The sequence below is a fragment of the Capra hircus genome, chromosome 3, assembly GCF_001704415.2.
Source record: "Capra hircus breed San Clemente chromosome 3, ASM170441v1, whole genome shotgun sequence".
NCBI classification, from domain to species: Eukaryota; Metazoa; Chordata; class Mammalia; order Artiodactyla; family Bovidae; genus Capra; species Capra hircus.
In genome coordinates, this window is record NC_030810.1 from 116,893,299 (window position 1) to 116,920,312 (window position 27,014).

Genomic DNA, 27,014 nt, shown 5'->3' on the forward strand with positions numbered 1-27,014 from the left:
CTATGGACCTAACAGAAGCAGAAGATATTAGTAAGAGGTGGCAAGAATACACAGAAGAACTATACAAAAAGATCTTAATGACCCAGATAACCATGATGGTGTGATTGCTCACCTAGAGCCAGACATCCTGGAATTTGAAGTCAAATGGGACTTAGGAAGCATCACTATGAACAAAGCTAGTGGAGGTGATGGAATTCCAGCTGAGCTATTTCAAGTCCTCAAAGATAATGCTGTTAAAGTGCTGCACTCACCTTATGACCCAGCAATCCCACTGCTGGGCATACACACTGAGGAAACCAGAATTGAAAGAGACACATGTACCCCAATGTTCATCGCAGCACTGTTTATAATAGCCAGGACATGGAAACAACCTAGATGTCCATCAGCAGATGAATGGATAAGAAAGCTGTGGTACATATACACAATGGAGTATTACTCAGCCATTAAAAAGAATTCATTTGAATCAGTTCTGATGAGATGGATGAAACTGGAGCCAATTATACAGAGTGAAGTAAGCCAGAAAGAAAAACACCAATACAGTATACTAACACATATATATGGAATTTAGGAAGATGGCAATGACGACCCTGTATGCAAGACAGCAAAAAAGACACAGATGTGTATAACGGACTTTTGGACTCAGAGGGAGAGGGAGAGGGTGGGATGATTTGGGAGAATGGCATTCTAACATGTATACTATCATGTAAGAATTGAATCGCCAGTCTATGTCTGACGTAGGGTGCAGCATGCCTGGGGCTGGTGCATGGGGATGACCCAGAGAGATGTTGTGGGGAGGGAGGTGGGAGGGGGGTTCATGTTTGGGAATGCATGTAAGAATTAAAGATTTTAAAATTTAAAAAATAAAAAAAATAAAAATAAAAATAAAATAAATAAAATAAAAAAAAATAAAGTGCTGCACTCAATATGCCAGAAAATTGGGAAAACTCAGCAGTGGCCACAGGACTGGAAAAGGTCAATTTTCATTCCAAAGAAATGCAATGCCAAAGAATGTTCAAACTACCACACAATTGTACTCATCTCACACACTAGCAAAGTAATGCTCAAAATTCTCCAAGCCAGGCTTCAACGGTACATGAACTGAGAACTTCCAGATGACCAAGCTGGATTTAGACAAGGCAGAGGAACCAGAGATCAAATTGCCAACATTCACTGGATCATATAAAAAATCAAGAGAATTCCAGAAAAACATCTACTTCTGCTTCATTGACTATACTAAAGCCTTTGACTGTGTGAATCACAACACACTGTGGGAAATTCTTTTTTTTTTTTTTTCTTTTTCTCTCCTTTTTTTTTTTTTAGTTTTAGTTTTTTATTTTTTAAATTTTAAAATCTTTAATTCTTACATGCGTTCCCAAGGGAAATTCTTAAAGATATGGGAATAGCAGACCACCTTACCTTCCTCCTGAGAAATCTGTATACAGGTCAAGAAGCAACAGTTAGAACTGTTGCTGAAACAGCAACATGAAACAATGGACTGCTTCCAAATTGGGAAAGGAGCATTTCAAGGCTGTATATTGTCATCTTGCTTATTTAACTTATATGGAGAATACATCCTGCAAAATGCCATACTGGATGAAGCACAAGCTGGAATCAAGATTGCAGGGAGAAATATCAATAACCTCAGATATGCAGATGACACCACCCTTATGACAGAAAGCAAAGAGGAACTAAAGAGCCTCTCAATCAAAGTGAAAGAGGAGAATGAAAAAGCTGGCTTAAAACTCAACATTCAAAAAACCAAAATCATGGCATCCGGTCCCATCACTTCATGACAAATAGATGAAGAAACAATGGAAACAGTGACAGACTTTATTTTGAGGGGCTCCAAAATCACTGCAGATGGTGACTGCAGCCATGAAATTAAAAGATACTTGCTCCTTGGAAAAAAAGCTATGACAAACCAAGACAGCACATTAAAATGCAGAGACATTACTTTCCCAACAAAGGTCCATCTAGTCAAAGCTATGGTTTTTCCAGTAGTCATGTATGGATGTGAAAGCTGGACCATAAAGAAGGTTGAGGATGGAAGAAGTGATGCCTTTGAATTGTGGTGCTGGAGAGTCCCTTGGACTGCAAGGAGATCAAACCAGTTAATCTTAAAGGAAATCAACCCTGAATGTTAATTGGAAGGACTGCTGCTAAAGTTCCAATACTTTGGCTACCTGACACAAAGAGCCAATTCATTGGAAAAAAGACCCCAATGATGGGAAAGATTGAAGGCAAAAGGATAAGGGGGGAACAGAGGATGAGAGTTAGATAGATACCATCACTGATTCAATGGACATAAACTTGATTAAACTCTGGGAGATACTGGAGGACAAAGGAGCCTGGGGGTCCTGCAGTCCATGGGGTCTCTAACAGTCAGACACAACTTAGCAATTGAACAACAACAATCTGTGTGATTAAGTACTTATTTGTGTCAAACAGGGATAACTGGGAAGGGAATGGCCAGAATTACTCTTGATTCTTCAGTCATTCCTTCTACCACCTCAGGCTGCCTTTTCTTACATAGAACAGTCACCAAGTGTCTTACTGCTGGCCTACTGCTATAACAAAAATACCACAGTATGGGTGACTTAAACAGTGAACATTTATTTCTCTGAATTCTGAAGCCTGGGAAGGTGAAGATCAAGGTGCTAGACGATTTAGTGTCTGATAAGAACCTTCTTCTTGGTTCATAGATGGCTGTCTTGGCTGTGTCCTCATACAACAGAAGAGCCAAGGGAGCGATCTGGGGTCTCTTTTACAGGGACACTTATGCCATTTGTGCAGGCCCCACCCCCATGAATGGTTGGATGGCATCACAGACTTAATGGACGCGAGTCTGAGTGAACTCCGGGAGTTGGTGATGGACAGGGAGGCCTGGCATGCTGCGGTTCATGGGGTCGCAAGGAGTCAGACACGACTGAGCGACTGAACTGAACCCTCATGAACTAACAGCTCCCAAAGGCCCAACCCATGAATACCTTCAGAGAGGGGATTAGGTGTCAACGTATGAAATGAGGTGGGAGTAGGGAGGAGTAGGGGAGGGGCGGGAGGAGGGATGGCGGGAGGTAGACCAAAAGACTACAACAAAGAACACCCTCAAACTATGGAAGCAAAGGAGTGGGGAAATGCCCCTCAATAATGTACAAATGCTTTCCTACCCTTTTATTTGCAGTGTTCAATGAAAACTGTTCTTTGCCAGAAACCCTAAAATACAAGGGGTTCCCTGGTGGGTCAAACATAAAGATCTGCCTGCTATGCAGGAGACCAGGGTTCCATCTCTAGGTTGGAAACATCCCCTCGATAACGGAATGGCTACCCACTCCAATATTCTTGCTTGGGTAATTCCATGAACACACAAGAGCCTGGCGGGCTACAGTCCATGGGGTCACAAAGACTCTGGGCAGGACTGAGCGAATAACACCTTCACTTTCCCTTTACTGAAGAAGTTGAAAGCGTGAGACTGGTTGGAAGTTGTTGAGACAACAGTAACTATTTTATGAGCCCTCAAAATACTTCCGGGTACGTGAATATGAAAAATTACTTACAAGGAAAAAAACACCCAACCTAGAGCCTTTCCAAGATCAAGATTCCAACCTTTCTACACCTCAACCTGGAAGCACAGGCTCTCATAGAGAGAGGAAGTACCCCTACATCAAAGACACTAGGGTTGGCTCACATGCGGTGATCCCCTCGTAGGATGTGGTGTCCAGAGTAAAGGGGTGACGGGCCTACTGAAGACACGTGAAAACTGGAAACTGGTGCTTTCTGCAGTAGACTGTTTCCGGGGCTGAGCTTACAGCACTTTTAAGTAAGCTCCACTCTTTCCAGCTTGACCCAGCCTGCAGCCCTCACTTAAAATCTCACCGCACCATGCCCAGACTAGAGGGCCTAATTGGGGCAGAAATTCGCTATCAAGGATCTCTGGGTCCCTGAGGCAGTGCGGTCTCGTTTCCGGAGAGCTGGAGCGGGCGAGCGGGCAGTGTGTGTGAAGAGGGGGGCGAATGGGTGCGGCCATCACGCTCGAAGTGCTAGGTGCCCGATTTTGGAAAAACTAACAACATTAGGGAAACACACCGGCTCTAACATCCCTAAACCCTTTCATCCGGTGAATGCAGCAATCTGGGACCGTGAGCGCCTACCCCAAACTAAGCGCAGCCAGAACATACGCACCCCTCCCAGGTAACCTCTGCTTGGGCGCCCTCCCACTTCGCGCACGCGCCCTTCCGCCCTCACCGCAGAGCGCCTAGAAGCGAACTACGGTGGCTCTGCTGGGGATAAATTATTAAGGTCCTACCATGCAGCCTGGGTCGGGAAGTTCCCCTGGAATAGGAAATGGCAACCCACTCCAGTATTCTTGCCTGGAAAATCCCATGGACAGAGGAGCCCGGTAGGCTACAGGCCATGGGGTCGCAAAAAGTCGGACACGACTGAGCGACTTCACTTCACTTCATGCAGCAAATGCAACCCGAGAAATATGAACTGGCTGGGAGAGTTTAGGAAGGCGGCCACGACGGCATTTGCAGAAAGGAACAGATAAATGTATTTGGGGGTGGGAGGGTTAAATCTCCCTGGAGAATGAAATGGCAATCCATTCCAGTATTCTTGCCTGGAAAATTCCATGGACAGAGGAAGACAACCGTAAGGAGGAAGAAAATTTAGACTCTGCCTCAAAACCAGGGGCCCGGGGGTGGTACTCTGAAGTCCCTCTCGGGCACCCGGAGCCCAGCCTTGGGGGTGTGGCCTTGTGCTGCCCGGGGTTGGGGCGGGGACTGCTCCGGGCCACGCCCCACTCTGATAGAGGCCAAGGACGCCGCACCTACAGTTCTGCGGCGCACTACGTTCTGCACCGGGTGAGCGAAGGTGATCCAGGTGAGTCCCGGCCCCTGTGGGCAGCGAAGAGAGTGGGCCTCGGGGCGGGGGGGGGGGGGGGCACTTCAGCTTCTGCGCTGGGCACTGCCCATATCTCTGCCATCTCTAGCTGAACCCAACCCTAGCCAGCTTGCTCGCTGGCTCCCTTCTTTTTTCTACTTTTCCAACCCTTTGCCCTCCATCCTCCCTATGATGTAGTGAGTGGAACGTCTGAGTCAGGCTAGCCTCGCTATCTGAAACTCAGGGAGATTCTCAAGGTCAACGCTTCCTCAGTTACTTCCTTTTTTCTCCCCCGTTCCCTGAGCTGTGTTGACCCCGGGCGCTTTCTTTCTGCCTCCCGGAGCCCACCCGACTTTGCCAACTGCATCTCTGGTGCACAGGATGGGCGCGCAGGGCACTGCAGGAGCAGCTGGCAGTGCAGGCCTGATGGGTGACACAGGTTTTTAAAGTGGCCTGCAAGCGCTGCGCCAGCTGCGGCTGTGCATGTGTTGCTAGGAAGTTTCCGGGAGGGCCTCCCAGGGAATTGTGTTTATTTTCCTCCGGCCTCATAGAAACATTTTTCCGTATGTTTGTATTGGAACCTACGAGTGGGTCATTTCCTACCTCCGCCTTAAAGCAAGAGAGGAGGCGGAATCTTCGTTTAGATTCTGTCTTGAATTTCAGAGGAGCCCTTCGTCTGATGTGGATGCAGGGAGCCCTAGGGCCCCAGGGGTGGGGCAGCTGCAGGGCGGTGGAAGGGGCTGGGGGCTGATTGGTAGCTTATTCCCCCATGTTCTGGCTTCTGCTAACACTTTCCTCACGAAGTTTACCGCTACGTTGTAGCTTCGGGGACCAGAGTGTGGGAAAAGAGGTAAAAGAAAAGCAAAGACGAAGAGTGTGGGTAGGAGAAGAGCCTCGGGCTTGTGGCGTTAATCCTCTAACAGAGAAAAACGGTTCTCGAGGGAAGGACTCCCAACTGCCCTGCAGATGTGGCTCTTTGCAGGTGCTGTAGACCTGGGCGTGGTCGTGTGGAATTGCCGCAGATGTTAGATTTCTCTGTCCGTGGGAGCTGGAGCAAGGGCACCCCATGGGAAATCTGTAGATCATCGGGAGCCTACAGTTTCTGGGAAGCACCCAAGGTTACTGGTCAAAATTACAGTCTGTGTTTAATTTAGGTCAACCAATTCAGTAATGAGCATATAGTACCATAGTCAGGGAATTGTTTATTCTCACAGAAGTTAAATTTAACTGAGTTTAATACGTTTATATCTAAAATCCAAACAAATACTTTCTGCCGGGAAAGACATTCTGTTAAGCTTCCCTCCTGACACAGTGTTACAGAAATAGAAAACTTTGTCAAGCCATTCCCCACCCCACTCCCAAATGATGTTACTATATATAAAACAGAGATACTGGTAGAGGTACTGTGTCCAGTCACAGAAACCGCATTTCGGGGCTTATTCCATAGATAAGGAACAAAACTGGAGAAGGGCAGTCTTACCCCTTATTTAGGCTTAATCCTGCCAGTTTAGGGTTCTGCGGAGATGCAGTTTGTGAAGGAGAACCTCTTAAGCTGGAGAATAGTAAAGGAGCTGAACCTACGTGGAGAAATCTGGAATGAAGTGAATGACAAACCAATCTATCAAAACATAATGTAGTGCCAGCTGCACAGATAGCAGTATCTAAATATATCCCCCGTGAAGTGAAGTGAAGTCTCAGTCGTGTCCGACTCTGCGACCCCATGGACTGTGGCCCACCAGGCTCCTCCGTCCCTGGGATTCTGCAGGCAGGAATACTGGAGTGGGTTGCCGTTTCCTTCTCCAGGAGATCTTCCCAACCCAGGGATCGAACCTGGGTCTCCCGTATTGCAGGCAGACGCTTTACCATCTGAGCCACCAGGGAATCTATATTCCCTATATTTCTATTTAAATATTCTGAATCTGTATTCAGAACAGCCTTGCCAACCACAATTGATCATGAACCGTTTACCTTTTTTAAGAGCACTATTTGTTTAAAAGAATATACTGCTACGGTTTTTTGCAACTGGTTTCATTAATACTACTTATGAGTATATTTATAATACTACTTATGAGTATATCATCCTTTTGAAAAAGAAGAATTCAGAAGTTACCAGGTAGGTTACTACTATGTAAAATAGAATTTTTGTATTGCCCTGTCTGGTGGCTAAGAGGTTAAAGCATCTGCCTCCAATGCGGGAGGCCCCGGGTTCGATCCCTGGGTCGGGAAGATCCCCTGGAGAAGGAAATGGCAATCCACTCCAGTATTCTTGCCTGGACAATCCCATGGATGGAGAAGCCCAGTAGGTTACAGTCCACGGGGGTCGCAAAGAGTCAGACACGACTGAGCGACTTCACTTTACCTTACCCTGTCTTTTATGTTGTCTATCTATTTTCCTATGGGGAAGTTATACTACCTTCCAAATATATTTGCAAATACCTTTAAGGATTTCGGCAATTAGAATCATCAATCCTCTGTTACCCTCTGAGTTCTTTCTTGAGTCCACCTACTCATTAACTGGAACTTGTATTCTAATATTTTGATGCCTTAATTCAATCTGTTTTATTTAACAGCCTAAGAAATTTACTTTTATCTATATGCTTTTTTTACTTCTCCAGCCTAAGAAATGTGAATGATTGTGACACAGCTTCAGTCTAAGTACAGACAGGCCTGAAGAGTTAGACTTGTTTCAGACAAGCGCCGCCGCCCGTGCAGTTCCTTCATTCAGAGGGACTCTGAATGGAGACTCACGGGAACTCAGCAACTGCTAAGAATTACCTACAGTCCACCCACATTTCTTGTGATGGAAAATCCACGTGGTGTCAGTGTGACCCAGAGGTTTTTTTGTTCCTCTTCAGAAGTCAGAGCTTAGTTTTACTCTGCCCCTCCAATCCTATATAATGCTAATTAAGGGACAGGCTGTATGGGAATCATAATATAAGAAGTGCCAATTTCGTGCTGCTTTGCTCCTTACAAACCTGTACACCTGAAAGACTAGAGGTTGGTTTTTTTTTTTTTTTTCCTGTAATATCTCCTCTGTCATACTGCAGTGCTGCTGCTACTGCTGCTAAGTCGCTTCAGTCGTGTCCGACTCTGTGTGACCCCATAGACGGCAACCTACCAGGCTCCCCCGTCCCTGGGATTCTCCAGGCAAGAACACTGGAGTGGGTTGCCATTTCCTTCTCCAGTGCATGAAAGTGAAAAGTGAAAGTGAAGTCACTCAGTCGTGTCCGACTGTTAGCGACCTCATGGACTGCAGCCTACCAGGCTCCTCCGTCCATGGGATTTTCCAGGCAAGAGTGCTGGAGTGGGGTGCCATTGCCTTCTCCAACTTCAGTGCTAACACTCATTAAAAAGAAAGGAAAAAAAAAAAACCAAACTTGGACCTTTTCCAAGTTTTTTTCTTCTTGCAATTAGAAAGCTCTCGGGCTTTAATCAGTCACAGACTTGGAGTTAATTATTAGCTTTCTATTCTCGTTAATGTATTTTATCCTCAGGAGAGGGTCTGGGGAAGTAGAAAAGTTGCTCCCCAACCTTGTTGAGAAAAGATATATAGCCAAGGGTTTAGTGCACGACTCTTGAGCCAGACCACCTGGCTGTGTGTGAATCTAGGCTTTCTCTGTGATAGCTGCGTGTCCTGGGCAAATGACTTAACCTTCTCATGTTCAGTTTCCTCATCTGCAAAATGGAGTAATAATATATCATAGGGATGCTGTGAGGATATAGATGAGTTAATATTGATGAACTACTTAGAACTGTGTTTGACACATAGTAAATAATGTAAATACGAATAATAATGTTATTAATAATTGTTGATTTTCCTACCACTCTTTGTCTAGTCTTATATCACTACTCTCCAGCCAACACTGGTCTCCTTTTTCTTCCTTATACAAGTGAAGCCCTTTCCTTTCTCTGCCTCTGTACTTGCTGTTTTCTCTACTATATTCTCACATCTCACATCACATCCTTCAGAGACCTTAGTTCAGTCTCGTCCCCTCCTCCCAAGTTGTCGTCCTCCTTTTGACTCCATTTTCTGGAATGTCAGGACCTCCTTTCTCTGTCTTGATGACCACTGTGACCCTGCACTGCACGTGGTACCCAGCATTCAGTAGGGGATAACACGGGGAAGGCCTCATCTTGAGGCAATACTGAGGAAGTAAGTAGGTGTGGACTTGGTTAAAGTGAGCATTCCTTCCGATGAAATGGTTTGTTCTGAATGGATTGTATCAAATCAGCTCCCTTGAATGAACTGTTGTTGTTCAGTCTTTGTAACCCCAGGGACTGCAGCACACTGGGGTTCCCTGTCCTCCACTACCTCCTGAAGTTTTCTCCAGTTCATTTCCATTGAGTCAGTGATTCTATCTAACCATCTCATCCTCTGCCGCCCTCTTCTCTCTTTGCCTCTCCCAGCATTGGGGGAATGCGTTGTTACAAGAGTTTTATTCTCTTCTGCATCCCATGACTTCTCCCTATTCTCCCCGCTGTCCTCTGAGGTTGGTGCCCTTAGACTATGGGACATGTTCTGCAGCCTGTCCCTGGGATCACGCCTCCCTGGAGGCCGGGCTCCAGATGGTCCATGGTGGCTCAAGGCTTCTAGGCCAGCGCATCAAGGAACTCTCGCCCGTAGGGTCAAGAATTCTTGGCTCAAGAATCTGTTTGGGAGAATTCATCACTGCACAAACAAGGGAACCCAGGATTTGTTCAGTCTTACAGTCTAGTATTCTTCGATTCCTGATGAGCTGACTTAGCGGTTCTTCCCAAGGGCAGTTCCATTAGGCGTGTGTGTTCAGTGTGTTTTCACGCTGAAGTCAGACTCCAGAGAAGAAGAGAGCAAGTAATTTGCTTTGACCTTAACAGAGTGTGGCTCAGACGGTAAAGTGTCTGCCTGCGGGAGACCCAGGTTTGATCCCTGGGTTGGGAAGATGCCCTGGAGAAGGAAATGGCAACCCACTCCAGTACTCTTGCCTGGTAGGCTACAGTCCATGGGGTCGCAAAGAGTCGGACACGACTGAGCGACTTCACTTAACAGAGGATGCCTGTCAGTGCAGGCTCATCCAACATAACCAGGAAGCATTCACGCAGACTTGAGCATCAAGCTGGTCCTTCACCAGCCCCTCTCCTGCTCCCAGCGAGTATAGTGGTATAGCCATGTGTCCTCAGCTCTGACAGTTCACCGAAACATTGGAATTAAAACGACGTATGTGAGGCTTCCTTATGGCCCTGGGGTAAAGAATCTCCCTGCCAGTGCAGGAGGCATGGGTTCGATCCCTGATCCAGGAGGCTCCCACGTGGCTGCAGAGCAACTAAACCCACTGCCCCACGACTACTGAGCCTGAGCTCTAGAGCCCAGGAGCTGCAGCGACTGAGCCCGCATGTCGTAACTATTGATGCTCCACAATAGAGAAGTCATTGCAACGGAAGTCCATACACTGCAAGTATAGAGCAGCCCCCTGCCTGCCACAAGTAGGGAGAACCTGCACAGCAGCAAAGACCCAGCACGGCTGAAAAAAATAAATAAGTATTTTTTTTAATGGCCTGTGGAACTTGAATATTTTATATTCCAAGCTGTGGCTCCTTAATCTTCAATGGAATAGATTTGGATCGTAGGACATTTATCTCTTAAAAAGACAGCTCTTCCATTCCCCTAACTTATAGCTGACTTCCACCTGCTGAGTGTTTTGCTAGCAGTGTTGATGAGGAATTAAAGAATGTGAGAAACTCGGAGAGACCCACTTTATGATCTGTCTCTGCTGTTTGCCTCACTTGGACTAATAATTGAGACTGGAGAAGTGATGGCCTGCCTATTCAACTGACTTTTCATTTTTAGCCCTTGGAGAATTGTCTACTGAATATGCAAAACAATTGTGGAGAATAGTTCTTCTTTCCTTCTTTTAACTGTCGTGTCTTCCTTTTAAAATCTAGCTGCCATTTGAAACTTTGACTCTCAAACAGATTTTACCATCTGTTTAGCATAGAAGTTACCAGACTGGCGTTTCAAAAATGTAGGATGAGCCCAAAGAAGCTTTTTTTCCTCTCCCATCATGGAAATAGAGAATTACGTTTGTGCTGCTTCTCTCCCAGCTCTTAACTTTCTCCATGGAGCTTTATATGGGCTCAGCTCTCTTGCCTGGAACTAATTTTGAGGCCTTTTCCTTTGTAGATACATCTGGAGGCAGAAACGAGGCTGGACGACTACTTCATTAAAAGGGTATAGGCTGAGTAGACCTCTGGCACAACTTCTGAGTTTTTGGAACCACCTCCCAGTGCTGGGTACTCATAGAAGTCCATTTGATATGGTCAGATGAAGCCTTTTAAGTTACCATCCTTGTATTATTCTCATGAAAAAATACCACATAAAATGTAAGTAAGGAAGATTGAATTAATAGCACAGGCAGCCAAATAAGGATTTTAATGAAGTCCTGGGGAGTGGCGCCCAGTCAGCTGTCCCTGCTCTAGCATTGGCCCACTCCTGGTACATTAACAATAATAATAATAAAAACTTGAGAAATTGCTGTACCGATGGAGAAGAGCAATCTTGCAAATGGAAGTAGGGGTTACCATTGCCCACTCTGGCTTTTATTTATTTGTTTGAGGGCAGAGAGGGAGTTGAAAGTTGAAATGCTCTCTCCCTTGAAATATGTGATTGATTTTCATTTAGTAAAAGATAAGTTGTTTTAACTTCATGACTCAAAAGTCATAAATTATTTGAGACTGTTGCCCAATGCTCCAGCTTGCCTTTTGCTCCATTTGCGCACGGCTGATTGTGCCTGGGGAATTTCTGTTGGCAGCTCAGAGGGAGTGGAGTGAATAGTGAAGGAGAGCTTTACCCCAGGAGTACTCTGCTGAGTGTAGTTCAGGAAGTTCTCTGATTAATCCTTTTGTAACTGAAGGAACCCCTGCCCCATTGAGATAAGGGGAGTGCTGGCAGAAGCGGGAATCGGAGGAAATAGTAAGTGAAGTATAAGCGCTGCAGTGGTGGTGTTTCTCGGAGAGTCAGCCAGTCATTCCTGCAGGAGAGTACCTGAGCCAGATAGCATTATGAACCCCATGCCTTCAGGCACTGGAAAAGAGCGTATCTTCTAGGGGGTGAGACAACACAGCCTCATTTGAGTCCTAAAGTGAGACTTGAAGGCGGTGCCTCGTAGCTTTTACAAAACCCACGCCTATTCACTGGTTGTACCAAAGACTTGTTGCTCCAAGTCCTGCTCCTTCCAACGCAGACGTCAAGGCCCCACCAGTCACCAGGGCATCAGTGTTTTCTGATCTCCCCCTAGAAACCCATTGGTCTGGTCCCATGCCCCACCTGCTTAACTACGCTTCCTAGGTTTTTTCCCTCCAACCTGATATGTGCTCAGAAAGTTACGTTTGGCCAGTAATAAACATTTTGATAAATAAAAAAGTTACAAACAGAAATGCTGCTGTTTAAATATATATATATTATAGGAGTAATTTGGTTTCTAAGGCATTCTCAAAATATGCAAACATCCAAAGGTAGAGCCCGAGGCTGGTGAGGGTCCATCGGGAAGACAGGCTGCCTGGGAAGGGGTAGGACTCGCCCAGGCCGTATTGGCGGGACTGGACAGCGGGGGCGAATTCAGGAGGGGGCGCTGCCCGAGATGTAGTCCCTTACAGCCCACTTGTCTCTTGACCTTCGACACATGGACTCCACTTTCTGCTATTCCCCTAAAGCCTGGCCGCACAGGGTCCCCCTCGCCAAAGTCAAGGGCATATTCTGTTCATGATTCTTCACAGAGGGGTCCACTTCTTTTCAGAATTCTTTCTTCCTTACCTTTAGGGTCTCTCCATTTTCATACCTGGAAAGCTCTTGCCATGTGTTGGAGTTGAATCCACCCCAAGGCTCACGTGGTTAACGATGGTCATGTTTGCTTAATCAAGCACCTTTCCCTTTGGAGAGTGATGCTTCCTCTGCCAACACTTAACAGTTGCATACGCTTTCTTCTTCTGCTCATCTCATCTTAGTTCCTTGAGGGAGAAGCAGGAAGTATTGAAATGTTACATGGCGTGTAAAGACCCTTTCGTAGTCTGGACCTGACTCTCTAACCTTGTCTCCAGCTGTTCTCACCGTTCACTGGAGTCCAGGCCTTCCCTTACCCAGAGCCTTTCTTTGCACTTGCTCTTCCCTCTGATTGGAATGTTCTTTTCCTCAGTGTTGCATGGCTGTTTCTTCTACATTCATGTGTCAGAGCAGAGGCTGGCTGCAGAAAAGCGATCTTCCCGCAGATGATCCTGCTATAGTAGCCCCCTCCCCCAGCCATCCCCTTTTCACCACTGTCTTGTATGTTCTCCGTAATAGTCACTGCTGAGGACTTCCCTGGCGGTCCACTGGTTAAGAATCTGCTTTGCAATGCAGGCGATGCAGGTTCAATTCCTGGTTGGGGAACTAAGATCCCACATGCTGTGGAGCAACTAAGCCTGCATGCCACAGCTAGAGAATCTGTGCACCATAATGAAGGGTCCTGCATGATGTAACTAGGACCTGATGCGGCTGCACGCACACACACACACACACACACACACACACACACACACAGTCATTGCTCTCTCAGGTTGACTTTGCGTATTTCATGTCAGTCCTCTGTCATTAGAATGTCAGTGTGCTGAGATCAGGGACTGCATCTTGTCCACTGCTATATTCCAACACCTAAACAGTGCCTGGCATAGAATAGACACTTTGTATACTGTGGTTGAATAAATGAATTAAATGTTCTCATGCTGTCCACACTAGGAAATTAACTTCTTCTGTCATTATGCTGTCCACATTAGGAATCTAATAGACCAGCTTTTTGCCAAATTTGAATCTATCCCAAACTATCAGAATTAATTCCTAAGTCAGAGCACATTACTGATTTGTAGAAAAGTCGATATCCTCCTTACTTAGGAGGTATTCACATAGATGGACAGATATGCATACTTGCCAGGACGTATGATATGTATTTGTGTTTGGATCAACATTTAATAAGTGTTCATACCAGGTGCTTAGTCTAGCTTATCTCATTTAACTCCTCAAACCATCCTGTGAAGTAAAAAGTATTCTCCAATTTCCAGAGAAATTAAATAGCATTTACAAGCTCCCAGAGGTGGGGTCTGAACATGAGTCTAACTGCAGCATTCTCACTGTCTGTGCTTCCTTAGATTTTCCCATAGCAGAAGACAAATCATAAACAGTATTCAAGTCTGCTAGGAATAAAAACATTCCCAAAAGGATTTCTGCTATTAAATAAGAGACAAGAATTTTCTAAATAAAAAGGAAAACTAATTCTTTGTAAACCTTCAGTTTAATGTTCTCTCAACTGTTTTGACTTAAGTGTGCCAGGAAGCAGTTAACTAGAAGCAAATACCTCTGTAATTACAGAGGAGAGAATAGAAACACTTCTGTCCTATTTCTGCCTTTCCCCAACCCATGTAGCTTCATTTTTTTTTGTTTTTGTTTTAGCTTCATTTTTGAGAGGAGTTTTTAACAATATTTGTTTTGGCTGCATCAGGGCCTGGTTGTAACATCTTTTTTTTTTGTAGTGCGGGCTTAGTTGCCCCTTGGCATGTGGGATCTTAGTTCCCCAACCAGGGATCAAACCCACATCCCATTGATTGAGAGGTGGATTCTTAACCAATGGACCACGAGGGAAGGCCCTGGTGGGGAGTTTTTGCACCTGGTTTCTGATTATTGCTATGAGGGAAAAATCTGGAATTGAGTATTTGTTTTCTTATTTGCCTACTTCCTCCAGTAGAACATGAACTTCCTGAGGGCAGGAGCCAAATCCAGCGTATCATCTTCTCTCTTACACCAGCCCATGGAGCAGCCGTAGTAGGCACGCAGTGAACCCTACAAGTCAATGAACACGCGCTCAGCCCCGTGCAGTGTGAGGGGGTCTGGCTACAGGGGGGGCTTACGTGACTAAAGCTTGCTGATTTCCATGGTCTGTGCTAGAAGCCTGCTTCCTTCTGGACGCTCCTGCTTCTCAGATAACCTGTTATAACATGCTGGCTATTAAGAGTTTGGAAAAAAGGGGCCTGTGTGCAGTTATAAGCTATGTTTGCTCTCTTAAAATGGTAATTCAAAATTATAAATTCTTAAATGTTTCCTATCATCATATATTCAAAGTGAAAGTGAAGTCGTTCAGTCATGTCCGACTCATTGCGACCCCATGGGCTGCAGCCTACCAGGCTCCTCTGTCCATGGGATTTTCCAGGCAAGAGTACTGGAGTGGGGTGCCTTTGCCATCACCTTTTATCACTGAATCAGAGCAAAGACAGTTAACGGAACATTAGCACACATAGTGTAACCTGATATATAACATTCTTGGGTATTTACTATGTGGCAGGTAGCTTGATGGGTGTTTAGAGACAGTGTCCCTATTTAGCTTTACAGCTACTGTATGAAGTGGGGTAGGTGCCATGATCATCTCCAGTTAACAGGCGAGGAAGTCGAGGCTGCTGAAAGACACTGAGTAATTTTCTTGAGGACACACAGCTAAGAGTATGAGATCCAGGTTCTAAACCCAGACAATTTGATTTCAGAACTGCACCCTTACCTGCAAGGCTGTGTACTGCACTTAGTGAGTAAGTAACAGGGTTCAAGCTAAAAGTCAGGTCTGATTCTTTGACTCCATTATAACATACTGCCTGTTCCTTTGTCTCCTCAATTACTAATTATTGTCAGACCTTTTTTTTTTTTTTTGCTGGTTTCTTTTTTAATTTACCAATTTTTAATTGGAAGATAATTGCTTTACAATGTAGTGTTGCTTTCTGCTATACATCAGCATGAATCAGCTGTAGGTAACGTATGTCCCCTCCATCTTGAACCTCCCCTCCAGGTTGTCACAGAGCACAAGGTCCAGCTCCCTGCTCAGCCAGCAGAGTCCCGCTGGCCATCCCTTTCACATATGGCAATGTATATGCTCTAGAGCTACTTCCTCAGTTCATCCCCCCTCTCCTCCCCCCACTGAGTCCACAGGTGTATTCCCTCTGTCTGCATCTCTGTTGCTGCCTTACTGTAGATTCATCAGTACCATTTTTCTAGATTCCATATATATTCATTAATATATGATATTTTTCTCTTTCTGACTTACTTCACTCTGTATAACAGGCTCTAGGTTCATTTACCTCACTAGAACTCACCCAGATTTGTTCATTCTCATGGCTGAGTCATATTCCATTGTGTGTATGTACCACGGCTTTCTTATCCATTCATCTGCCGATGGACATCTGGGCTGCTTCCGTGTCCTGGCTATTGTAAACAGCGCTGCAGTGAACACTGGGGTCCATGTGACTTTTAGAATTGTGGCTTTCTCAGGGTATGTGCCCAATAATGGGATTGCTGGGTCATATGGTAGTTTTAGTCCTAGTTTTTAAAGAAATCTCCATGCTGTTCTCCATAGTGAGTGACTTTATCAGTTTACATTCCCGTGAACAGTACAAGAGGGTTCCCTCTTTTATCCTCATTCTGTCTAGCATTTATTGTTTGCAGATTTTTTTTATCGTGGCCATTCTGACCAGTGTGAGGTGAAACCTCGTTGTAGCTGTGATTTGCACTTCTCTAATAAGTGATGTTGAGCATTTTCCCACGTGTTTCTTAGCCATCTGTATGTCTTCTTTGGAGAAATGTCTGTTTAGGTCTTCTGTTAGGCCATTTTTGATATAACTTTTGGGCATATATTTGCTATTTTCTTCTTTAATTTTTTCTATTATTGAGAAAACTAAGATATACACTTTGTTGTCTTTTTTTAACCTAACATTCTGTATTTTAAATCTGTTTCACCATCTGAAATATTTCACTATTTTTGATAATTATATTCTATTTTATGGCCATCTTATTTATTTAGGTAGTCCTTTTTGTTTGGACGTCTGTACCATTTATGTTTTTGCTGTTATAAACAGTGCTGAAGTGAATGTCTTTGAACCATATCTGTTGCCTTCCTGATTACTCCCTTAGGATTCCCAGTAGAATTATTGAGCATTTTAAAAATATGAACAGTATAAAGCATACTACCTGCTTTCAGGCTGTTGTCCAGATGGTTCTGTTTTACATGTCCCCCAGAAGCATGTAACACTGCAAAGTAACTAACTAAATTTTTATTTGTACAGATCATAAATTTTAATCTTTACAGCTGGTGTGTGACTAACCTTGAAAACTGCATGAAAATTAACAAGTGCTATTATACAACCAAGATAGTTACAGAGTAATCTATACTGGTCATGAAAGTTCAGTTCCAAAAGGACCAATATGTGTCTGTCACCATGTAGAAGGCAAAGTCTAGGGCAGAGTTCCCACCCCACGAACCTTATCTTGCTGGGTGGATATATGGGTTGCTGGTGACACAGAGCAGGTATATAATCAACGAACCGTGGTGTGCAGTCCGAATGAGTACTCCTGTCAAAGGGAGGTTTATGTTCCACATATCAGCTTCTCAAGCCTGTGCCCAGGAGCTATCTACTAGCTGCGGGTGGCCCAGCCTTGGGTGTGACTGGTGCTGCCTGGCACACGGCTGCTGTGAACTGAAGTGCCTCCCCTTTCCCAGTGCACACACCCGAACCCACGACAGGTTGCAAGTGTCCGGCTCTCTGTCCTGGATTTCTCAGAAAATAGGGATTTGTCAAATGAAGATTTTTTTTTTTTTTGACCCCTAAGTGAATTAAACGGATTCTTTTCTTAAAGAACAAGCTGTAAGCATTTTCAGTCCCCATGGGATTTGTGTCTTCATCAGCTATAGTGACAGAGCTTTTCTCTGTGCTCTGATCTCTTTCTCCAGGAATTCATACATCCAATTGCTTCCATTGTTTCAGTAGATACCTTAAGGGGGATAAAAAGGAAACTGACATGGGTTAGGCACATACTTGATGCCAGGCACTGTGCCGAGTGGAGGGATCATTTTGAAAGCCACCTGGACTTACAGCTTGCTTCGTTTATTCTACAGCTTTCTATAAGCACACACTCTGTGCTTGGCACGGAGGATGCTGGGCAGTTGGCTGCTCTCTCTATTCTAGTCCTGAGCATGCCAGCTGGGAAGTGCTGGCTGCAGTGCCTGTGAAGCAGGACTCCTCACTGGGTAAAAGTGCATGGAGGTGTCTGGGCGGGCTGAACAGGCTTGGCTCCGGCACTTGTGCAGGTGTCCGTGGCCCCTGCAGGGAGAGCCTCGGGGAGGGCCTCCTCTCTCTTCCTGCCCCTGGCACGTTTACAGTTTCTGACCCATTACACCGTCTTTTGCGAACCACCTACTTTAGCATCGGACTCTAGGTCCCCCTTAATGTAAATTCTCTGCCCTTCAAAGGTCTTGCTCCTGCTTCTGCTTGCCCCCACCCCGATTCCTTTTCCCCCAGTACCTATCACCACAGCAGCGTGTGAGGAGACTCACTTTCATTATGGTGTGACTGCCTGAGCATGTCCTCCAAAACGGCATTTATATTTGGAAGAGGAGCACAGCAGTAAACATTAATTTCTAATTGCAGATTTTCTTAAACATTTATGTATTAGTTATTTATTTGACTGCACTGAGTCTTAGTTGCGGCATACAGGGTCTTTAGTTGCAGCGTTAGAACCCCTAGTTGCAGTATGTGAGATCTAGCTCCCTGACCAGGGATCGAACCCGGGTCTCTTGCACGGGGAGCATGGCGTCTTAGCCAGTGGACCACCAGGGAAGCCCCAAATTGCAGATTTTTGAGCAGTTGCCTTTCCAAGTTCATTGCCAGCAGTAGAAACATCTGCTCAAAACTCTGTCCTGCCACCTACCTTCTTCTACCCAAACCCTTACAGGCCAGAGAAGCAGAGGCCAGTGACTTGGCCACGAATTCTAATGTTTTGCCAGGGCTAGTTGGAGTATTTGGGGGGAAATTCTACAGCCTGTTCTGGTCTTAGCTCTGCCTTCACCTCGCTACCTATGCCTCTATTTCCTTTCCTGTAAAATGGAACTTATGGGATTTGGGGGAAGATTACAAGCATGCCGAAAAGTCACAAGGTGACCCCAGGCTGTGAGGGAGCCCAGCCTGCCATCCAAAGCTGAGGTCTGAATGGACTTTCAGCTTGGAAACTTTGATCTAAACCAGATAGGGAAGTAAGTCGTTCAGTCGCTCTTTGCGACCCCATGGACTATACAGTCCGTGCAATTCTCTAGACCAGATTACTGGAGTGGGTAGCCTTTCCCTTCTCCAGGGGATCTTCCCAACCCGGGGTCTCCCGCATTGCAGGCGGATTCTGTACCAGCTGAGCCTGACCGTATAATTCTTAAACAGGCAACTTTTGGCATAGTCAGAGATAGCTTCATTTTCAGTAGGCTGTTTGGCCTAGACGTGTTGAACTCCAGGGTAATCAGGTAGTCATGTTTATTTTAATTTTCAAAGAGGTGTTTGGTATTCACTCCATATTTTTGTTTTACTATCTACTACTAAAGCTTTCTCCCCAAGCTGATTTTCTAAACTCTGAAAATGACTAACTCTAGAAGCGAATGAGGGCAGGGGAGCTTGGAGGGCAACCAGAGACTCCTTGCTCTCTGCAGCCACACGTGATGGCCCGGGAGAGGCTGACCTGGTGGTGACTTCGGTGCTGAGTCATGGGAATGGCCCTTTGCAGAATGTGTCCACGGTCCCAAATAAGAGGGTGGTAGGTACCCCTCAGCGTGCAGCTCCAGGTGAAGAAAGAATATAGCAAGGGAAACTGATGGAAATTATTGTGAAACATGGTGAGGAGTGAGCAGATTTTAGGATTTTGTTTTCAAATGTTATTTTGCAGATTCAAGGGAAACTTAAACTTTTAAAGAGCTGAGCTGTTTACAGGCCCCAGATTCCACACTGAGAAAGATGCTGTGACTGTAGTGTCAATTCAGCTCTGCATCGTCAAGTGGAATTGAAAGGGGACGTTGGAACCTAATCGGAATCTAAATTTGAATCCCAACTCTGCTACTTTCTCTTTTAGACCTTTGGAACATTACTTAACCTCTGGGCATTCTTTGGAAGATGGGGAAAATACCATCTTGTAGGGTTGTTAGTGAGGATGATTGGAAACATTTTTGGAGCAGGGTAACCCTCCCAGGTTTACGGGAGAGATGGTAGCCAGACTGTTAGCAGGGATGGAAGCTCTAGCTGAAGGCAGAACGCACACAGGAGCTGCCGGCCTGCGGCATCCGTGCATGTGGCGGGCCAGCGGCTGAGAGCTCGGGAAGCGTTGTCGCTCTTTCTCTGTGTGCTGCTGTGCCCTTTGGACATCTGGCGATAAAGCTCAGAGAGGTTGGAGATGCACCAACTACTTTGAAATTATTAGAGCTTCTTCCCAACCACCAAGTTTTCTTCTCCTTGGCCTTCCTTCTTTCCCTCCTGGGGCAGGACAGGAACTCAAAGAGCTGAAACTGCCGAATACTGAAAAATGCTGAGATGAGCTTTTTTCTCCTCCAAACATTTCATTAACAAAATTTTTCAAACATGCAGAAAAGTTGAAAAAATTGTACATTTATCGTACATATATCTAACACAGGTTCTAGAATTAATATTTTGCTATATTAGCTTATATTGTCATTTTTGATACATTTCAAAGTAAGTGGCATTGCAGGCACCAGGACACAGCATGGGGTTAGTTTTGAAGTACTGATTTGACGAACACCTTGGGTTCTCCAAGAGCTGCTCAGAGCCCCGTTCTGCTTTCGAAGCACTAAAAACAATTGCCTTCCCTTCCAGTGCGATGCTGCTGCTGTGCTAGCGCGTGCCTCAGGATCCAAGGGAGGCCTAGAGGTTCCTGCCCTCAGAGTGTCCCCCATGCCACCAGACAAACGAAAGCCTGGAGTCACCTTGCACTCACTGGTTTATACCCCGTTTCTCTCTCTCTCTTTCTGTTTTTCCCTTTTCGTCTGTCTGTCTCCTTCTGGTAATCTTTTAGCATTTTGCCTTATGAAATATTTCTTTAAATTGTGGTTTTTAGTGGCCAGACCATCCTGTGGCAATGACCCCTGCAGTGGTTTAGATAAATCTCACAAATGCAGTGTTGATCAAAGGAACTCCAGCACAGAAGAGCATGTGATCGTGAACTTTTCTGCGCGTATACTGCAGACGTCAGTCATTTTTTTAGAGATTCTGCTGGGTAGTTAATATCTCTGACTACCTCTTAGAGCCATCAGATCACTCACACCTCTTTTCCATCTGTAGCGATACACTTGCTGGTAACAGAGCATCGCACTCCTGAGACCTCCTGCGGCACAGCGCCCACGGTGCCGGGCGGCACCCTAATGTGTTCTTTCTCCCACAGAGTCAGGATGGCCGTGCTCTCTAAGGAATATGGTTTCGTGATTCTAACTGGTGCTGCCAGCTTCTTGATGGTAACTCATCTAGCCATCAATGTTTCCAAGGCCCGCAAGAAGTACAAAGTGGAGGTGAGTGGGAACACAGTGGTGCCCTTATAGGCGTGTCGGGGGCAAGAACCTGTTTTCAGCCACGGAGAGAGAGGTGGGATGCTAGTGGCGCTGGTGCTGTCCCTAGTAGAAACTCTGCCCCTGTCTGACAGGAGCAAAGAAAGTAATACAGGCCCCTGCTAGAGAGTCGCTTCGGCCTGGTTTCCCTTTTGTCTTTTCTGTAGAAAAACCAGGTGTGCTTTTGTCTGGAGCTCTTTGCTGGGAAGAGAGTTATTTCCTAAAGGAGGTTAAGCAGGGAACTCCCTGGTGGTGCAGTGGGTTAGGGCTCCATGCTTTTACTGCTGAGGGCCTGGCTTCAATCCTTGTTTAGGTAACTAAGATCCCACAACTTTTGAGGTATGGCCAAAGACAAAATAGCATTTTAAAGGGGGGGGGGGTGGTAAATAGCAGTTGTTTTCTGGTGTGCCAGTTTAAAACGATGTCTTCTGGTGATTTTCCTGTCTCCCGAGTAGCAAAGAAGCACGTGGTGCCACAGTTATCCCGTGCTTGCACATTAAGACGTAGGGGGCAGGTCTACCGAATGCTTCCTTTAGTTACAGCCCATCTAGAAGGGATAATGACTGAAGCGGTCCCTGGAGAGCAGCTTGAAATGTCTACTCTGTTGAATAATTGTAATTGGGCTCCCTAAGGAGAACTCCGTTTAAAGTTCCCATGTCTAGTTTCTTTTCTTCAATGCACACATCCATTACCATTCTCACACACGGTTTCGGTTCCCCTAGTACGGCAACCTTAAAGAATGTGGTATCTGATTGACTGTTGGCACGGAGCTGTTTCCCAGTTGCTGCTCGTAGTGCATTTCAAAGCCACCAGTGGTGGCATAATGTCAACAAGAGCACTGAATTGCGCGCATGCTGCCTCCATCCCTTGAATGGCACAGACAGACATCCTTGTCCTGGATATTAATAGACCCAGGCTGAATCTGCCTCTGAGAACGAGACCTCTCTCACTGCGTGTATTTAAGCAGAAATCGAATGATCATCTACCAAAGTTATGACCGAAGATGCTTTGGGGTGCACTGTCTTTAAGGCTGATTTTTAACTCTCAACACTGAATGCTACTCTTGACCATATGACCACACGCACTTTGTTTCCACAGTATCCTACCATGTACAGCACTGACCCCGAAAACGGGCACATCTTCAACTGTATTCAGCGAGCTCACCAGAACACGTGAGTGCTGGCCCGGCTGGGCCCCTGAGACTTCTGCGGAGTGGGTGCTTTCTGTCCTACACCTCAGCCCTTGGTTTGCTGAGTGATTGCGATGATGATCATGGATACTCATTAAAAGTATCGTAAAATGTGTTTATGCACAGATTAAATATTAAGCAGAATTAAGAGTTGTTAGGATGGTGAGAGACTGGAAAAAAGTTTTCTTTCCGTTTCTTTTTTTAAATTGAGGGTGATTTACCTTGTTGTGTTCATTGCTGCTGTGTTATTTTCAGCAAGGTGATTCAGTTACACCTACATTCTTTTCCATGAGGGTTTTCCCCAGGCTATTGAACACAGTTCCCTGTGCTATACAATAGGACCTTGTTGTTTATCCATTCTGCCTATAATAGCTGACATCTGCTAACCCTCAACTCCACCCCCTCCCTCCCCCAACATGTCTTTAAAACTACAGCACTCTTCTGCAGTATTTGCCACAAGTCTTCTCTGAACTGATGCTGAATGTCCCAGCCTAGGGCTGAGCGGCTTTGAGCTCTATAAGCAAGTGACTCTGATTCACCTCATCACTTTGTTAGCTTTGAGGCCTTGGATTCACTGTCTTCTGAGTTACCTCTAATGCCAAGCCAAGCAAAAGAAGGTGGATGATCTTAGTGGTCCGGCCTGCCGCCTCTACTCAATGATTATTTTTACTCTCAAATTTCTAACTTGGCAAGTAAGAATGTAAAAAGTTCTTAGTTTTACATGGACATACTTAAGTAGGGTGCTTTTCTTAAAAACAAGTGTTTTTCTATCCATTCCAGGTTGGAAGTGTACCCTCCCTTCTTATTTTTTCTAGCTGTCGGAGGTGTTTACCACCCAGTAAGTACTAAACACGCACAGCACAAGTGTTTTGTGGGGGGTGCGGTGGGGGTGGTAGGTAGACGAGGGAGGCATCTAATTAGATTTCGTAGATTTAATTCACTGAGCCTTTGGGGAGAGAAGAGGAAATGAACATTTAATGAACATCTTTGATGTCTAGGCACCACATATTTTTAAAGACTTAAATTCTGTTACTTCTTACAAGAAGCTTCCCTTGATGGCTTAGACGGTAAAGCGTCTGCCTGCAATGTGGGAGACCCTGGTTCGATTCCTGGGTCAGGAAGATCCCCTGGAGAAGGAAATGGCAATCCACTCCAGCACTCTTGCCTGGAAAATCCCATGGACAGAAGAGCCTGATAGGCTACAGTCCACAGGGTCACAAAGAGTGGGACACAACTGAGTGACTTCACTTTCACTTTCACTTCTTACAAAGTTTCTTAAAGCAGCTAGAATTTTTCCCATTTTTTTTTTCAACAGATGAGAAACCTCCTAAATACTGTATAACTTTCTCAAGATCAAATAACTAGACTAAAAAAGTCATAATTTGAACCCAGGACTATCTGCTCCTGTTCATGTTTACTGAGTTTTCCTTTGCTGTGTTTATTCAGCCAGCAGGAAGTTCCTGGACGCCTGAGGTTACTGCAGCAACCAAAACAGGCAGAGCCCTGGTCTCATGCACTGACTCTTAGCTGGGGTTACAGACGAGAAAGTAATGCAAGTATTGGGTTGGCCAAAGAGTTCATTTGCGTTTTCCCACATGGCTTATAGAAAATCCCAAACAGACTTTTTGGCCAACCCAATACATGATGTCAGTTCAGTTCAGTCACTCAGTTGTGTCCGACTCCTTGCGACACCATGCACTGCAGCACGCCAGGCCTCCCTGTCCATCCCCAACTCCTGGAGTTCACCCAAACCCATGTCCATTGAGTCGGTGATGCCATCCAGCCACCTCATCCTCTGTCGTTCCCTTCTCCTCCTGCCTTCAATCTTTCCCAGCATCAGGGTCTTTCCCAATGAGTCAGTTCTTCGCGTCAGGTGGCCAAAGTGTTGGAGTTTCAGCTTCATGCACCGTGTAGTATGTTAGAAAGTGGTGCACCCCACAGAGGAAGCACAAGCGGGGATGGTGGAGAGGAAATGCTGGGGGACCAGTACTGAGGGGCGCAGTCAGGAGGGGTTCCTTGCTGTGAAGGTGACACTTAGGCAGTTGGGAGGGAGCATGTGCCTCCAGACACCCCCAGGCGGGGATGGGCAGGGGGGGCCCTGGAGCAGGAGCCGGTCTGGTCTGCCTGTGGGCAGTGAGCAGCACAGCTTCGGCGGTGGACAGAGGGTGAGGGCAGGGCCGAGGGGGCACCTCGGCGCCTTGTAGGCTGCTGTGGCCCTGGGAGCCCTAGGTTTGGTCTGCACTGCACCTTATCTAAATAAAGCAAGGTTCTCTGGTTAGTTGCTGTTTGGGTCTTGCTTTGGACAGAAACTTTCCTTTCAACGGGCCAAATGTCCCCTCCATTGGGTTGTGACCAGAGGACCGGTACCTCACATTTCGGGTTCTGAGACTTCATAAGCGTCTGCTCCTGTCCTGCACCCCAGGATCCTGTTCCTTGAGCTTAGTTCTTTAAAAATACTCTGAGACTACTCTGAGGACAAGCGCCTAATGCAGCTCCTGGGTTTACAGAGTAACCTAATACAGGCTACAGACCTCCTAGATAGAGACATATGTGCCTGGGTGTTCATTGATAGTTGTTTCATACGCCTACCAATATTTAACACTCCGTAAAATCATGGAAACAAACAAATAAAAACCCTGAAGTAGGAACCTCACCCCACTGATGACAGTGCTGAGTTGGAAAGATGCTTGAGGACTGGGGCACCCAGTGACTCACGTCCTCACCTCTTCTCTCTCCTTCTCCCTGGCCTCCTTTGGACCACATGGGTTGTCACCCCAGCAGGGCGGCCAAATGGAAGGATTTTTCCATCTCTCATGAGTTTTTCCTCTGTCTTCTGAAGGGTGTTGGAAACAGGGAGACTGTCCCCCACCAAGACTCCATTTTCTGGGGTTCAGAACACAGCACCCTCTCTGGCTTTTTCTGGGCGAGCCCCACACGTAGGCGTAGGGCGCAGCATAGCCCCTCGGAGCGCCCTGGGGCCCCTCGCTGATGAAGCAGCACTCAGCAGCGGAGCGCCCAGGCTGCTGCCCACAGCGCTGCCCCCAGCCCTGCCTCTCCGTCGGCTTCCTCTCCTGCTGCCCTGCAGCCCCTAGGCCTGCCTCTCCAGAGCAGAGCCACCGTGCTCTAGCACCCTGACTCCTCCAGGGCAAGCCCGGCGGTTCCTGCCATCCCACCTCCCGAGGAGCAGGCCAGCAGTCAGGTCTGTGAGCAGTGCACAGAAGGATCACAGTGCTTCGATTCTCCTGACTGAAAGCAATTTCATTCTACCCTCACTTTGGTAGGGAGTACTTTACCATATCTGTGAAATCGCTAACTTTTTATTAAAGTGTGTAATCAATCCTCGATGTCAATAAACATCTGCCTGTTTCTTGAATGCAAACGCTGACAGAGCCCTTCTATTTTAGCGCATAGCTTCTGGTTTGGGCTTGGCCTGGATCGTTGGACGAGTCCTCTATGCTTACGGCTATTACACTGGAGGTAAGGACACGCTGCTGTCTGCCAAGGAAACAAAGTTAAAATCCTGCACTACTGCACTTCCTGCTTAGCAAGGCTTTTCAAAAAGCAAAGAACCTTAATTTACTTTGTCTTTCTGTAACTGGATAACCAAGTTGTAGCTATCAAAGTAACTTGATAACCAAGCTGAGAGATTGGTTATCTTCTTTACTTTTGTTAACCTTTGAATAGAATTTAATAACAAAGCTCATTTTTATTGAACGTTTTCAGTGTGTCTGTTGCTGTTCCTTAGAACAGCATAGCATTTACATAGGACAGCATAGCGTAGCTATTCCTTAGAACACTATAAACGACCTCAGCATATGTCGTTTAGCCCTATAAGAATTCCATGACATAGACAGTATTAATATATAGATGAGGACACAGGCTTAGAAAGATTAAGGCAGAGCTACTAAGTGTAAACTAGAAAGCCAGGATTCAAACCCAGGCAGGCAGACTTTAGATCCCCTGCTTCTCAGCAGTACTATAAATGGTGTTTCTGAGACGAGTGGGGAAGGGACTTTTCTGGCTGTGCTTACCTTTCGGAAGAGGAAAAAGGTTCCCAAAGATCCTAAAGCAAAGGTGCTCTAATTATTATCCTATAATTCGTTTTCAAGTCCAATACTATTGTGACGCTTTACATGCAGTATCTGACAGTTGACAGCTTAGGCTAAAGAGTTGCCTGACCTCTTAAGACCAAGTGGTCTAATGTACGACCCCAAGTGCCTTGATAGAATGGCTGGTGGATGTTGACAGCATTGTGATTGTGGAGTGTCCCCAGTAACTTCTGTTCTTTCCTCTTTTTTTTAGAACCCAGAAAGCGGCAGCGGGGAGCCCTGAGCTTCATCGCCCTCATTGGCCTCATGGGCACCACTGTGTGCTCTGCCTTCCAGCATCTTGGTTGGGTTAGAACCGGCTTGAACAGTGGGTGCAAGAGCTGCCATTGAAGAATTATAGGGTTTTTGGAAACTCTCATTCATTTTGAGTGACTTTTATTTTCAGTTACATTTTTTTTTCTTGAATAAAATCTTCGCTGGCGTGAGCCTCCTACCTAA

The 27,014-nt window shown here is 45.9% G+C and overlaps 1 protein-coding gene across 4 annotated transcripts; it reads left to right on the forward strand.

Annotated features, from left to right (window-relative positions):
• MGST3 (microsomal glutathione S-transferase 3) lies at positions 4,332-27,014 on the forward strand. 4 transcript variants are annotated; one of them, XM_013975063.2, is made up of 7 exons: positions 4,332-4,878; positions 11,036-11,083; positions 21,119-21,242; positions 22,377-22,450; positions 23,248-23,305; positions 25,872-25,944; positions 26,770-27,014. In XM_013975063.2, the coding sequence occupies exons 3-7, from the start codon at positions 21,126-21,128 to the stop codon at positions 26,904-26,906; spliced, it is 459 nt and encodes a 152-aa protein (XP_013830517.1). In that variant the 5' UTR covers positions 4,332-4,878; positions 11,036-11,083; positions 21,119-21,125; the 3' UTR covers positions 26,907-27,014.